Raw genomic sequence first — 15,760 nt, 5'->3', positions numbered from 1 at the left:
TGTAAAAGCTGATATTACCATTGATGAGAGGGATTAGTCAATTCTGATTTCAAATCAAAGGCTGAACATGAAAGTGTAACCTGGATACACTTTCATGTTCCTTGGTGATTCAAGGATTACAGATGACAATAATCTCTTGGCTACAACATGCCATCAAATTATGAGGGTCCTCATGATATGTATGTTTGGATGTCTCAGAACCTGGTTTGAATATACTTGGTGTCTTTTGCTAAACCACTGATGCCAAGATCAACAAACTGACCTATTAATATACCATCTAATAAGAACAGCAATTTGTTTAGTGTTCATAGAGCCTCTTATTGTGATCCTATTCTTCTCTTCTTTTTTCTTCTTCTTTGGTCCTTAGCTGGCAGCTGGGGGAGGTGGTTGGCCACGCAACCAGTATGCTGCTGTAGGTGCCGCAGGGTTTCGGACTTGCTCTGTGATGTTCTTCCATACCTTACGATCAATGGCGTCAGTCCTGGCCTGGTTAAGGTCGAGATGTCGGCTCTTCAAGTCATTTTCCACTTGCTTGGCCCACGTTTTCCTAGGCGCGGTCCGTTGGATGCTCCATTGGGTGGGTCGTTGTCTCCAAAGGAGTCTGGATGGTATTCTGTTCGTGCCCATTCTACATACGTGGCCAAACCATCTAAGCCTTCGCTTCTGGATTTGGTCGGCAATGGTTGGTTGCTGTTGGCATCTGGCGCGGATGGTATCATTAGTGATGCGGTCGCGAAGAGAGATGCCAAAGATCTGCCGCAGACATCGCATTTGGAATACCTCAAGTTTGTTCAAATCTAACTTGAGACAAATCCATGTTTCCGATCCGTAAAGAAGAATGGGCAGAATCAAAGTCCGGAAGAGTCGGATTTTAGTCTTTGTGGAAATGTTGGTCCTCTTCCACAGACACCATTTGAGCGAGGCGAACGCAGTGGCCGCCTGTTCAATTCTGCTGTGGATTTCCATGGTGGATGCAACTTCCTATCCCATTAAAACTATTTAATTGGATTGCTTGACATGTGGTCTTTTGGCATCTTAGGAGACTCTCCAGTATTTGATCTTTTTATTTTGCAATTAATCATAACATGTATCAAACTTTACTACCTGGTGGCTCTGTATCATTCTTATTTTTGTTTGTAACATAAACTCTGTTTTAACATTTGCGCTTTGCACATATCATCATATGTACCAAGAAGGTAATTTTCATAGTATTTCATTAATTCTTTTGGTGTTGGTCACTTTTTCTGACGCTGAGTGTAGATACTTTCATAATGGTATTTGTTTATTACAGATTAGTCTGTATTCATTAATTCTATTAATATTTCAATATCATGAGTATATATGTGTATACATATGTGTGTAAAAGATCATTTCTATTTTAATTTGAATTTCCACCTGAGTTTTTAAATATTGTTAAAACAATTTTTTAAAAAAAAAGAACACTATTAAACTGCCAAACTAGTATTAGCATTAGCATTAGTAGAGGCATTTGATGCAAGAAAGCAAGCTTATGCAGCATCAGCCAAAAAAAAAAAAAAAAAACGCTTCCACTTCACCCCTCTGTTCGTTCAAAATACCTGTCCAGCAGAGCCTTAAACTTATTTAGGCTATCAACTTCCACGACAAGGTATGGAGTTCTGTTCCACCAACCAACCACCCGCTGGCTAAAGGCAAATTTCCGCACATCTATCCTACATCTGTCTTTCCTCAATTTGAATTGATGCCCTCTCAGGTGATTATTCTGAGCGAGAGGAAGAATTCCATCAGCATTGAGCATGCTCAAACCATTCAAGGCTTTACACACCTCTATCAGATCACCTCGCTGGTGCCTAGGCTCCAGACACTGTAATTTGCAAAACTTAAGCCTTTCTTCGTAAGAGCACCCCTTTGTTCCATTCACTAATCTTGTTGCCCTTCTCTGTATTCGTTCCAGCAGCTCTACATCCTTCTTGAAATGAGGCCTCCAGACCTGTATACAGTACTCTAGGTGTGGCCTGACCATTGCCTTATACAAGGGAATAATCACCTCCTTATCCCTGCTAGAAAAATTCCTATATATCATTGACAATACACCATGAGCTACTCTTGCAGCCCGTCTGCACTGCTCAGAGAACTTCATATCTGCCTGCACAACCACCCCCAGGTCCCTTTCATTCTCTACCACTGTCAGTGTAGTACCACAGAGTTGATACGTTGCTCTGGGGTTGCTGTTTCCCCATGTGTAGTACTTTACATTTGTCAATGTTAAACTTCATTTGCCACCTCTCAGCCCATCTGCTCAACCTTTCCAGATCCTGTTGCAGCAGCATAGTGTCAGTAGTGTCCTTGACAACCCTGCCTACCTTTGTATCGTCTGCAAACTTCGACATTAAGCTTGATATACCATCATCAATATCATTTATAAATACAGAAAACAATAATGGACCCAACACTGAGCTCTGAGGGACTCCACTAATAACATTAGTCCACGACGAGCAGTGTCCATTGATTACCACTCTCTGTCTTCTCCCCCTCAGCCACTCCTTTATCCACAGCAGCAAATTGCCTCCAATGTCACACTGCTCCAATTTGTGCAGCAGTCTTCCATGTGCAACAGTATCAAAAGCCTTTCTAAGATCGAAGTATATAATATCAAAGTTATTCCCTGCATCCAGTTCCTTTGTGACTGCATCATAGTATCCAATCAAATTGGTCAGGCAGGACTTCCCCTTAACAAAACCATGCTGTGTCCAAGCTATAACTGAAGTCTTGTCTAAATGATCCTGCAGTGCTTCTTTAACTAGTGCCTCCATTAATTTTCCTGGAACAGAAGTTAAACTCACAGGTCTATAATTACTTGTGTCAGCCTTTGATCCTCCTTTGTGAATTGGGGTCACATTTGCACATCTCCAGTCTGTGGGTACCTCCCCTGAGTCCAAGGAAGCTCTCATAATTATGGCTAAGGGTTTGCTTACTTCCTTTGCTGCCTCCTTTAATATAACTGGATAGATCCCATCCACCCCGGGTGCCTTTCTTGGGTTTATCTTCAACAATTTCTCCTCCACTTTACTCTCAGTTATTACAAGATTCTCTAGCTTACTGCTAGAGTTGAATACACCTCTGGCTTTCCCCTCGCTAAATAACTCCTCATGTGTGAATGTGGATGCAAAATATTCATTTAGTTTGTTAGCTACCTGAGCAGGATCAACAGTTGACCCATCGATATCAAGTGGACCAATCTGATTCATCCCCTTCCTTCTAGAGTTTACATAAGTAAAGAACTCTTTGCTGTTTTTCTTTGCATCCCTTGCCAAAGATTTCTCGTAATCTGCCTTCGCCTGCCTAACCTCCTTTGTAACTTGGTTACAGATCAACTTGTATCTATCATAGGCTTCTGTGTCATGTGTTAATTTGTATGTATCCCATGCATGTTTCTTCTCTGCCATATGCTCATCAGTTCATCTGACATCCATTTAGGCCTAAACCTTGAACAGTATTTCTTAGTTGGTATGTAAAGCCTAGTAGCTTCCAAGATAAGTTCTTTGAATGCTTCCCATTTTGCATTTGCTGTTGGTAACATCATCAGTTGGTCCCACTGTATAGAATTTAAATACTGTCTCAGTCCATCGTAGTCGCCTTTACAAAAGCAATAACCCTTCCCTTTACCCCTAATTGGTAGTTACCTCTTTGAGTAAATCCCACTTCAGCACACTGTGATCACTGCCACCTAGTGGTTCATTTATCTGCAGATTCTTAATGCATGAAGAATCACTGCTGATAATCAAATCAAGAGTATTCCTCCCTCTAGTTGCCTCCCGAACATGCTGATGTAGAAAACAATCATCCAATAAATCCACAAAAGCCTTGCTAGTGTGTGAGTGACCAACCCACAAATTCCAGTCAATATCTGGGAAATTAAAATCTCCCATTATAAGACTCTCTGATTTACCGGCCCACTCTATTTCCCTGTACAGTTTCTTATTATACTCATCAGAGTCATTAGGCCTATAGTAAACTCCTACTCTTAATTTTGATCTCCCAATGCTTATGTCACACTAAACTGACTCGACACTGCACTGTCCAGCGATGTCGACTGGCTTCACTTCCTTGGATTTTATGTATTTCTTAACTAATAGCATAACCCCTCCTCCCTTCCTATCCAGTCTATCCTTTCTGTAGACGTTGTACTCCCCAAATTCCAGTTCTGCATCCCTTATATCTGTGTGACACCACGTCTCTGATATCCCAACAATATCTGCCTTTGATGTTTTGAGCAATACCTCAAATTCATCCAATTTATTTACTAAACTCCTAGCATTGGTGTACACGCAAGTATACATGCACCTATTTCTATTCTTAGCTACCCTAACACAACCCATGTGTTTACTTGTACCGCAATGACTCCCAGCAGTCCCTGAAATATCCTGAATCTTGTTTTTCAGGCTTCTGCTCATTCCAATAGAAGCAGTGCAAGAATCTCTTTCACCTCTGCCAGTGGCTACTGTTAATCTATTCGTCTTTGTATCCCCCCAAGCTAGCAGTTTTCCGACCCACCTAACACTGCCTCGATAGCATCAGCAAATATTCTTGCACCCTTTCTATTTAAGTGCACCCATCCCTGTAGAAGCAATCTCTCCTGTTAACAAGTACAGTCCAGGCTGAAAAAAATTCTACCCCTTGAGCCTTGCACAATCTTTCCAGTGCCGAATTGATCGACAAGGCTCTCATCATATACTCCCTCCTATCGTGTCTGGGCAGAATTGCAGACACTTTCAAATTCAACCCTAATTCTCGGCTTTTGTTCAACAGTGACCTGTACTTGTTAAGCAATTCTGCCGGTCTCCTACTCTTGATATCATTAGTGCCAACGTGTACAACTATATCACCTTTTGTGCCCTTAAAAGATAATATCTGCTCTACAACGTCATCAACCTTTGCCCCTGGCAGACATACCCTGGTCCTGTTCCACCTATCCTTTTTACAAAACATGTTCCCCGTTTCCCTGACAATAGAGTCACCAACAACTACTAGTTCCTTTGCGACCAGCGCATTCTGCCTTGGGGGTTGCCGCTGTGTTGTGTGACGACCAAGTGCAAGCTCTGGCGTTGATGTGGGCAGCTGAGAGCTTGATGGGCCCCTCAATTTAGTTCCTTCAAGGGCATCCACCCTGTCCTTCAAGCTCTCATATAGGCCCATATAGGCTGAGTTGTTGCCTGATTTCGATACACTCCTTGCATCGCGCACACACAAAGACATCCCCCATGGCAATATCATGTCCCGTACCTGAATGCTCTACAAACATCATGCAAGCTGTGCATTTTAGAAGGCTGTGATTCAGAAGGCAACTGCCCCCCTCAGTTCTCCTCTGAGCCACAGTACTTCCATTAGCTTGAGCCTTTTGTTTTAGTATAACACACTGATGCAACAGTAAGGGTAAGATGCAACAGTAAGTGATTGAGTTAGAGTAAGTCATTTTATTTTCATTTACTTAAGCATGTTCTCCTCAAATACACTGAATCAGCTGAATTTTTTTGGGTCATGTTGGTTGCACAGTTAACATGTATTGGTGCCAAACAAATCCACTAAGCAAGTTTCATTAGCTTCTTGCAGAGCTCCAGCAGCAGTTGGGAAGTAAATAGTTTTAACATGTTTGGCTGGTTAACTTGTGAACAAGGAGCTGAAATGGATTCTTACTTATTTGAAGTTCCTTTCACTTCTCTTAAAGACAAATTTCTCAAAGAGCAATAGTATATAGCTTTGTTGTGGTGGAGATTTTTTACTCCACTTGTAGTAGGGGGTTGCTGTTTTGAGTATCTTTCTTGGTTCTTTGGGTGCATTCTTCCTGTTGATTTACAAGCTGCTTCAATAGGGTCTGAGTACTTCTGAAATGAAAAGAATTGAAATAGGAAAATGTGGGCTTATAAATCGGGCAACTTTCCATTGTCTACAAAATCTGGTTATTATTATTAGCCATATGGTGCAAGGAAGCCTGAGGCTTATGCTGCACCAGCCAAAAAAAATTCCAGAGTTACCCTGAGAGAGAGAGAGAGAGAGAGGAATCACCAAGAAAGAGAAGAATGATGATATCCAGCTCAGGACCCTGGGTGTGCCAAGCCCATACTCACCAGATATGATTTAGTACTGATTGGCAGATTTCTCATGACATTATAGCTAATCCTTGTTATTGGACTCTGAAACAGCCCTTGAGAGCAGAGTTAGTCACAGTACATACAGTCCTTGTATAAGAATTGAAGAGACATATTTACACTACACGATTTATAAGTGGGAGAATGATGTCACATATAACACGAACCGAATTCACTTATGCATGATTTGGCTTTGCATTTACAAACAAGAAATGGCAATTGAATGCGGCGGAATCACAACAGCCGAATGCAACACTTATTGTGTTGTTTACTCAGTTGCTACATGTGCTCTGCTTTGTTTGTGTGTATAAAATGTGCCTCTTCATTTTTGTTCTTTTTATTCTGTAATTGTGCTTTATTTCCTAAGAATGAGTAAAACACTTGTAAACGATGTGAAAAGGAAGTGTGCTGGTGAAGATACTGCAGGTACAGAGAGAAAAAGAAAAGCAGCTAAAGTAAAGAGAGCCAACACAAGAATCATGACAAATTACGGGAACTTGCCGGACAAACTGGTTTGTCGCTACTGCAGTTTCTCCCTGCATTCTCGGTAAACAGACATTGTGTGTTATCGGTCGTGGCAGTAGAAAAGGTCAAGAACAATATATTGATTGACATGTTGGCGTGACAAACGAAGTTAGAAACCTTATTTCCTAACTTGACCTTTTAAACATAAAAACATAAATAACATAACATAACCACTGAGAACAATTAGATAGAATACACAGAAAATAAAAGCAACTTTTATAGCAGGAACAACTCAAAGTGTAGCAAAAGTAATTAGATCAAGAGACAATGAATTGGAAGAGATGGAATGTCTGTTATCTGTTTGGATAGAAGATCAAACAAAGAAAGAGATCAGAAACAAGTTTGCTTATGATAAAAGCATTAGCAATATTTTATTATGATTATTTATTGTGTTTTGTAATGTTTTGGTTACAAATGCGTGTTCAATCTTTTGATGGTCGGCACCTAACCGTATTTTTCCCATAAGGCCTGTTATTTATATTGCACGATTTTGCATTTCATGAGGGCTCCTTGGAATAACTACCATGTTATACAAGGACTGACTGTATTTGATGTGATGAGAACAGTGCATATTTTCATTTTATTTTGAATGTTAGAATATGTTGGTACTCCAGTAGCAGAATCGCACCTTGACAAGTATAACCTTAACTGTTGTATTAATATGCTATACTAGTTTGGTAGTAGCATTCTTTTATTTTATTTTATTTATTTATTTTTTTTTTTGTATAAAATTCTTGGTGATATAACCATGTTCTTCTGTCTTTGTAATTAAATTTTTGAAACCATTAAATGTTTTGCAGTTAAATAACTTAAATATATTTATCCCAGTGCCACTCTGGATTACAGTTACCATATATCCAGGGCAGTATATATAATAATATACTGTACATGTGATTATATGTATATATAATAATATACTGTACATGTGATTATATGTATATATAATAATAATATACGTATAATCACATTTGAAATTTTAAGGGAAAAGAACATTTATATTAGCTCTTAATTAATCTTTTGTTTTTAATACAGTACTAGTTCAACTTCTAGTAGCAGTGATACTGACTTCAGTAAAGCTGATGAGCAGAGGTTAAGAGAATATATTGCTCAGTTGAAAGGAGACAGAGCAGCAGTTCAAACAACTGTAGTGGAATTGGAAAGTGTTCATGTAGATCCAACAGCTAGAGATCCCCCTACACTTATGGATGCTCAGAAGCTAGATCTAGAAAATGCAGTTTTAATGCAGGAGTTGATGGCAATGAAGGTTAATTTTTAAAATCTGTTTTATCCACAATTTCAGTAATTATATAATTAGCACAGAGTTATTCAAAATTTAAATATTGATTAAATAAAAAGTAAAGATTAAAAAAAAAAGTATTGATTAAATAAAAATTGACTTTTTTTTTTTTTCTGAGAATTCATGAATAATTTTTTTTAATAATAAATTCTAATTTAAAATTTGTTGTTAATTAGAAGTCTTGTACAATTATAAACAAAAAAGTTCTAAATTTGCTTGTTTCATTTCCCTATCCCTAAATCTATTTCAATAATTCTTAAGCGGGTTATACCCCATGAGCTTTAGATATATGAATACTAACATGCATCCACACATACTCCTCATACTGCAAACAAGATTTGAATTTTTTTTTTTTTTTTTTTAAACCATTTCATTCTGCTCAGCTAGCATAGTTTTTCTCCATCTTTTTCACCAAAAAAAAAAAAAAAAAAATATATATATATATATATATATATACACAGTCGAACTTCCCTATAACGAATTCAATAAATTCATTATAGAGAAATTTCGTTATACAGAGAATATCTTTTTAATTAGAAATTGTTATCCAATTAGAAAATGAAAACGAATCTACATTTATTTTTAATGTATTTTATTTCAAAAACATACTTATTTAAATTACGTTTACACAATTTTCGCCGGTAAATATCACAAATTAAAAAAAATCTGTAATTTTCATTTGCACGGTACAATTAAAAAATTGTCTGATTCTCAAAGAAAACCTCGCATTTGTTCAGAGCATTAAAAACATTATCAGGAACATTTTCACAAAACTGTAAACCCATACGAACCGTTTTAAAAGCGTTAATCATTTCTTCGTGAGTTGGCTTTTCTACAGGTTGTTCCGATGCGTCTCTTCAGCATCATTGTTAATTTCTTCGTGATCATGGTCGCGTCTAACACTGTTCAGCAGTATTTCATCTTCATTTGGATGTTCTGCTGTGATCTACATAAACATAACTATCCATTGTTATTTCATTTTTGATATTTCCAGACGATTCTAATGATGTCCAAAAGTTTTTAAGTTATGAAAGGGGTAGTTCATCTTGTTCGTCCAGTCGTTGTTCAACTTCTGTATTCAATGCAAATCCTGCTTTCGAAAAACAATTTTGAATAGTGTATTCAGTGGCATCATTTGTCCAAACCTTTGCCAGTTCAGAGATGCAATCTCTAAGGTTAATTGTAACCTCCAAGTTTCTATTTTCTGATAATGCATTGTCGATCTTCTTTATTATTCTCTTTCGATAATGAAATTTAAAATTTTTAATAATGCCTTGGTCCATTGGCTGGAGTTTTGATGTTACGTTTGGTGGTAAAAACTTCGCACTTTTAAGTTTGGCAGAAATATTGGCAGGATTTGCCAGACAGTTGTCAGTTACCAACACGATTTTCCTTTTTCCTTTTGTTATACGCTTGTCTAGTTTTAATATCCATTCTTCAAAAATATCACTTGTCATCCATGCTTTTTTATTAAAGGTGTAATCAACTTCCAAAGATTTTGTGCCTCTAAAACATCTTGGATTTTTTGATATTCTGACGACTAAAAGTCTTAATTTTTCACTTCCTGTCATATTTGCTCCAACTAGCACAGTGATTCTTTCTTTGCTTTGTTTTCTGCCAAAACATTTATCATCGTTAAAAGCAAGTGTTCTATTCGGTAAACATTTAAAGAATAAACCCATTTCGTCAGCATTAGAAACATCCTTACGCTCATATTCTTCCAAAATCTTCTTTAAGGTATTGTTCCTCCAAATGTTGCAATCTTCTTTGCTTACATTAACACTTTCTCCACAAATAACCTTTTCCACAATTCTGTGGCGCTTCTTAAACTTATCTAGCCACCCAGTGCTCGCATTAAATTCTGTATGTCCAAGGGACTGTGCAAATTTCAGAGCTTGTTGCTTAATTATTAGGCCCAATATTGGGATATCCTTTTCACATATCATTTGCACCCATTTTAGAACAGCTTTGTCAACATCTTCGTATATACACAACTTAATTCGCTTCTTGCCTGCTCCTCCTTCAATTGCATTTAAAATTGATTCTCGATTTTTTTAAAATCATAGATAAACTGCTTGCAGATATACCATATTTCTCCACAACATCTTTTTTCTTAAAACCCTGGTCAATATCATAATCTTTGCTTTATCATTAATACTTAAACACTTTCTCTCCGACATTGTTTTCGCAATTGTAAAAATTACTAGACTGCAGCTCTTGCCGATACATACACTGCAAACTTCGCTGCACTGGCCATATAGTGAATTGTTAGTACAGGTACTGCCTACTCAATGATGTTCGCTTGCCAATTCAATAGTATCACTCACTTTGAAGAAATATACGACTTTGTGAATTTCTTTTATTCTGCTTTCAATTATATATATACGAAAAAAAATTTATGATTAACGTATGCTGTATGTTACTTTTCAGAAACAAAAAAAAAAAAAAAAAAAAAAAAAACAAGAGCATATAGTCTGTGATTGATGACGAACGAAAAAAAAAAAAAAAATCATGAAAACCATCTACTGAGGTCCAGTTAGACGAGAACGGACATATCATATAATGATTGAGATGAAGGTCACGTGGTACAGTTGAGATGAGAAGTGAATGTCACTCAGTAGGCGTTACTAAAAACCGACTATGATAACATTCTATGTATTGCCGCCGCAGCATGCTAAAGGTTTACTGCAGCGAATTTCGCTTTCCCTTGAGCCAACATCAATTTACAAATCTACCCTATTTATTGTAAAGTTTACGACCACTTTTAAGAAAACCCATTTGGTTTAATAACTGTAACAAAGACTCTCCTACAGGCGTCAATGGCCACAAGTGTTCACTAAAAGGATGATTATTTAATTCCAGATGCTAATGCGAAATTTCAGAGGGAAGGAGGCAGTATATTTAAATTTTCTGTTTATACTCTGGAACGACAACCAAGTCAGTAGAGTAGAGATTTACAATAAATCGTCAATACAAATAAAATTTATCGTATTTAGTAGTCACGGGATTGAACCCCGGTCCGCTCAAGGAACGCATGCTATGCACTCTCGCTCCTGACCACTGGGCTACGTAAATGCTTGAAAATCTTCAAAAATGCTTTTACTAATTTTTTTAAAAATTCGTTATAGAGAGACTAACACGTCGTTATATGGGGTTAATTTTACATGTAATTTCGTTTCAAGGTGCAATGTTTTGCGAAAAAATTCATAGTATAAAGAAATTCGTTAAAGAGAAGTTCGTAATAGAGAAGTTCCACTGTGTGTGTATATATATATATATATATATATATATATATATATATATATATAGGGTGTTTCAAAAGTGATGGTCAATAATTTAAAGGTGAACTGTGCAGACTACAATATTCAAAAAAAGCCCTTAAACATGGATCCTTAAGTGAATTGTTTTCGACATATTGCACATTTCTAGTTGGGATCCACCACTGACTTGTTTGTTTAGGTTAGGTTATGCTCATTCACTCCCTTTCTCTCTCAGTGCTCTGAGACATAGCTGAAAACAGTGAATTCTAAATGGGAAGCCTTCAAGGAATTAATCTTGGAAGCTACTAGGCTTTTCATACCAACTAAGAAATACTGTTCAAGATTTTTTTTCTTTTTTTTTTATGAAAACCCCAAACACGAAAGGTATCAAAGCCTATAGTACTTAGTACCGTGCATGGGTTGAAAGAGAAGTATGGGGGGGGGGTTGCCGGAAACTTTATTCTAGGGACTAAACATGGGTTTCACCACTTCAAGCCTCCAATAAGCAAAGTGGTGGTATTGCACCAGTTGATGAGTCATCTAAACGGATGTCAGATGAACTAATGAGGCTCGTGGTAGAGAAGAAAATGCGTGGGATGCATATAAATTATCAGGTGACACAGATTCCTATGGCAGATATAAGCTAGTCTGTAATCAAGTCAAAAAAAACAACATGGATGCAAAAAAACAACAAAGACTTCTTTACTTATGCGAAAACTAGAAGGAAGAGGATGAATCAGATTGGTCCACTTGATGTTAGTGGTTTGACTGTTGATGATTCTGCTCAGATAGCTGACAAATTGAATGTGTATTTTCCATCTACATTCACACATGAGGAATTCTGTGAGGAAGGGAGGACAGAATTTACTAAACTATTAACAGAGAGCTAAACAATTTTGTAATAACTAGAGCAAAGTGGAGGAGAAATTGTTGACATTACACATAAAAAAGGCACCTGGGGCAGATGGAATCTATCCAGTTATATTGAAGAAGGCAGTGAGGGAAATAAGCAAACACTTAGCCATAATTATGAGAGCATCCTTAGATTCAGGGGCTTCCTATGGACTGGAGATGTGCAAATGTATCCCCAAATCACAAAGGGGTTCAAGGGGTGACGCAAATAATTACAGGCAGTTGTCACTTTACAAGTTTTCGCTTTACGAGTTCTTTTCCACAAGTATCAACAAAATCGAAAATATGAACATTAATTGCAAAAAATGAATGTTAAACATTCATCAGTACTACATTCCAAACCATGTGCGTAGCTATACAATACAGAGTACCCCGCTTTACGATATTAATCATTTCCAGTGACACCATCGTATCGTTAAAATATCGTAACGTGAACCCAGTAACAAATTGGCTTTGTTTTTTTGATAATTCATTCCACGACTCGGACGTTCAAATTCTTGCCTGCCCACTTTCATCATTATCATATGTTCTGTTATAAGAACCAGTTTTGAACAGCTTTGTGATATTTTTCTAAAGCACATATCTGGAGGTCACGACCATAAAAGAATAAAAACGATTTGCACTTTCCGGTTTATTGGGCTTTTCTGTTATTGTAATCAATTATAAACAGGTAGTAAACTCGATCTTCTTGCATTTGTGAAAATACTGATAGCTGGAATTGTGTGGTTTTTTATGTTATTATGGTGAAATGTGTTTCCCCTTTACTGAAATCTTTAATCGTATAAAAAACATAAATAAATTTTCAGAATCTTCTCTTCATTCCTATTTTTTTTTTAAGCTTCGTAAACTTGTAACTCCACACGAATCGTGTTAGTTGCAATTTGTATGTGCTGTTAAGAAATACTTATGTATGCAATCGTGAAATTTATAATTAAAAGAAAAGATTATTTTAGAAACAATCGCTTCTTGAAACATTTCTGAAGAGGACTCCTCGTGAAACAAACCAACGAGAGCTGAGCCAATAATGACTGATCAACGAGTGTGCATTTAGTCGATGATGATGAAGAATAAACATTTTTTAACATTTGTAAGTCATAAATAATTTCCCTATTATCATAATTTGCTTGATTTTACAGGCTACGTCTTCATTTCTTTCGATAAATAAATCATTGTTTAAACATAAACTAATTAGCTAACTATTTCATTGTTGAGAACGTAACCCCTATTTTTAACCTTATGTCTATGAGAAATAAATTCCTGCTTTACGAGCACACGCTAGGAATGAATTAACTCATAAAGTCGAGAGCTTCTGTTCCAGGGAAAATAATGGAGTCACTGGTTAAAGAAGTGATGCAGGATCACCTAGACAAGACTGCAGTAATAGTTCAGACACAGCATGTGTTTGTTAAGGTGAATTCTTGTCTGACTAATTTGATTGGATATTATGATGTGGTCACAAAGGAACTGGATGCAAAAAATAATTTTAATATCATATACTTGGATTTCAGGAAAGCTTTTGATACTGTTGCACATGGAAGACTGCTGTACAAATTGGAGGGGTTGTGGCATTAAGGGCAAGTTGCTGCAATGCTTAAAGGGATGATCGAGTCGGAGATGGCAGAGAGTGGTAATAAATGGACACTGCTCTACGTGAGCTAATGTTATTAGTGGAGTCCCCCAGAGTTTGCTGCTGGACCCATTGTTATTGTGTATATAATTTATGTAGTAGGACTCTTGTCATTTCTAAGTGTGACATCATTTTCCTTGGTGGTTTTAACATTCACAACTCCAACTGCCTTCCATTTTCTAATCATGCGAACCAAGCTGATCAAGGTTGATCAATTGGCTTCGAGGAAATTATTCATTTTCCTACCAGAATAACAGACAATTCTAACCACACTTTTTCTCATGAACAACCCTTCTAAGTACATAGTCGAGGTGAGTGGTCCTCTAGGCACCTCAGATCACAACTTGGTGATTGGCTTCTTCTCCAGTGGAGCCTTTCTCTCGTGGCTATTCTCAACCTCATGTTGTTTGGCATTACAGGAATACAAAATGGGATGGTTTGTGAGATTTCTTCAAATGTCAACATTTGCTCATATCATGTCAGCGAAATTATTTTACAGATGAAATCCTTTATTCCCCACTCCACCTTAAAATCGCATCCTTTATTTAAACCTTGGTTTTTGAATAAATTTGATAAGGCTGTTCAAGTAAGAATGTTGCATATCGTAATTGGCTTGTATTCATACCTCCAGGTTCATTTTCTGCTTACACCAAAGCTCGCAACAATTGAAACACCGTTATCAATCAGTCCAAACTAGATTTCAAATGAGCAAAGAGTAGAAAACCTGCTTCTTGTCAAAATGGTAGTGTAGCATTCTGATCTCTTATGAAAGCTATTGGCCGCAACATTTGCACATCTCTGTTCCCACCTCTGTCAAAACCAGATGGTTCTTTTGCCACCCAAAGGTAATCCTACTCTTTTTCCAACTCATGTAGTGATGACCATCATGTCTTTGCTGCTGCTGTTGTTCTTTTATTGTCCACAATCTCCAGTCAGTTACCTTTTAGAATGCAGCATCTTTACTATGAGCTACATGCCATACAAATGGCCCTGGAAACTATAAAACTGCATCAGTTTACCCATAGTGTTATTTTTACCGACTCCCTCAATGCCCTTCTCACTTTACAGAAACCAAGAAAACATCTCAATTACCTACTTGGTAATATTCATAACTTGCTGGCTGACCTAGCTAAAGACATGAAAGTAGTAAAATTTTGTTGGGTCGCTAGCCATATTGGCATACCTAGCAATGAGAATGCTGACTACGCAGCTAAATCTCCTGTGTAACCAGTTGACGCATCTTTCAAAATCCCTTTCACCGACTGTAAGAGTCTTATAACAAGGCGAAGTGTAAATCACTGGCAAAACCAAGAAGGCAACAAACTCCTTCAGATTAAACCGAATCTCCAGTCTTGGCCATCTAGCTTCCGCTTGACCCGCCGAAGGGAAGAAGTCACGCTTGCAAGACTTCGAATAGGACGTACACACCTTACTCACCTTTATCTTCTTTCTTCCTCAGATCCGCCTTTCTGTCCGAATTGCCATGCGCAAATCACAGTCCAGCATATCATAGTTGACTGCCCTCTCTATAATGGAGTACGGCAAACCACATTCTTATCAAGCCATGCAGCTCAAATCATACCTACTTTGCAACAAATTTTAGATGACAAATCTGACATTAATGCAGTTTTCACTTTTCTAAAAAAGATAAAATGCTACGACAGAATATAGTGTTTCAAATCCCACAAAATACACATCTCACCTTTAATGACACCAGGTAACTCCTACCAGGTGTCATTAGTTGATTTTGAACAGTCCTGATGCTAAGAAAGCTCCAGGTCCTGATAGTATATTTCTACACATGTTCTCAAAACATGTTCTCCTGAGTTTACAACTGTTCTGTGTTGCATTTTTTCACTTTCTTATTCCAGAGTTGTTTTCCTTCTGCTCGGAAATTTGCTCATATCTGACACGTTCCTGAAATGGGTGACAAATCCATCCCATTGCTCTTTCTAAAGTGATGGAGAAATCAATTAAACTCCAACTTTTAAACTATCTAGGAAGGTTTCTAGTG

The 15,760-nt window shown here is 37.3% G+C and overlaps 1 protein-coding gene across 3 annotated transcripts in view; it reads left to right on the top strand.

Moving 5' to 3' along the window:
* Positions 1-15,760, top strand: part of LOC150088294 (colorectal mutant cancer protein) — a 498,699-nt gene that overhangs the window by 406,191 nt on the left and 76,748 nt on the right. For all 3 annotated transcript variants that reach the window (XM_090369448.1, XM_090369449.1, XM_090369450.1), the window contains one exon: positions 7,683-7,914. In XM_090369448.1, the coding sequence (XP_090225574.1) occupies positions 7,683-7,914 (232 nt within the window). The remainder of the gene's footprint in view (positions 1-7,682; positions 7,915-15,760) is intronic.

This window comes from Mastigoproctus giganteus, chromosome 3 (assembly GCF_048544385.1).
Source record: "Mastigoproctus giganteus isolate SK-2022 chromosome 3, ASM4854438v1, whole genome shotgun sequence".
NCBI classification, from domain to species: Eukaryota; Metazoa; Arthropoda; class Arachnida; order Uropygi; family Thelyphonidae; genus Mastigoproctus; species Mastigoproctus giganteus.
The sequence above is the reverse complement of the archived record's forward strand: the minus strand, read 5'-3'. Positions and strand labels throughout refer to the sequence as shown.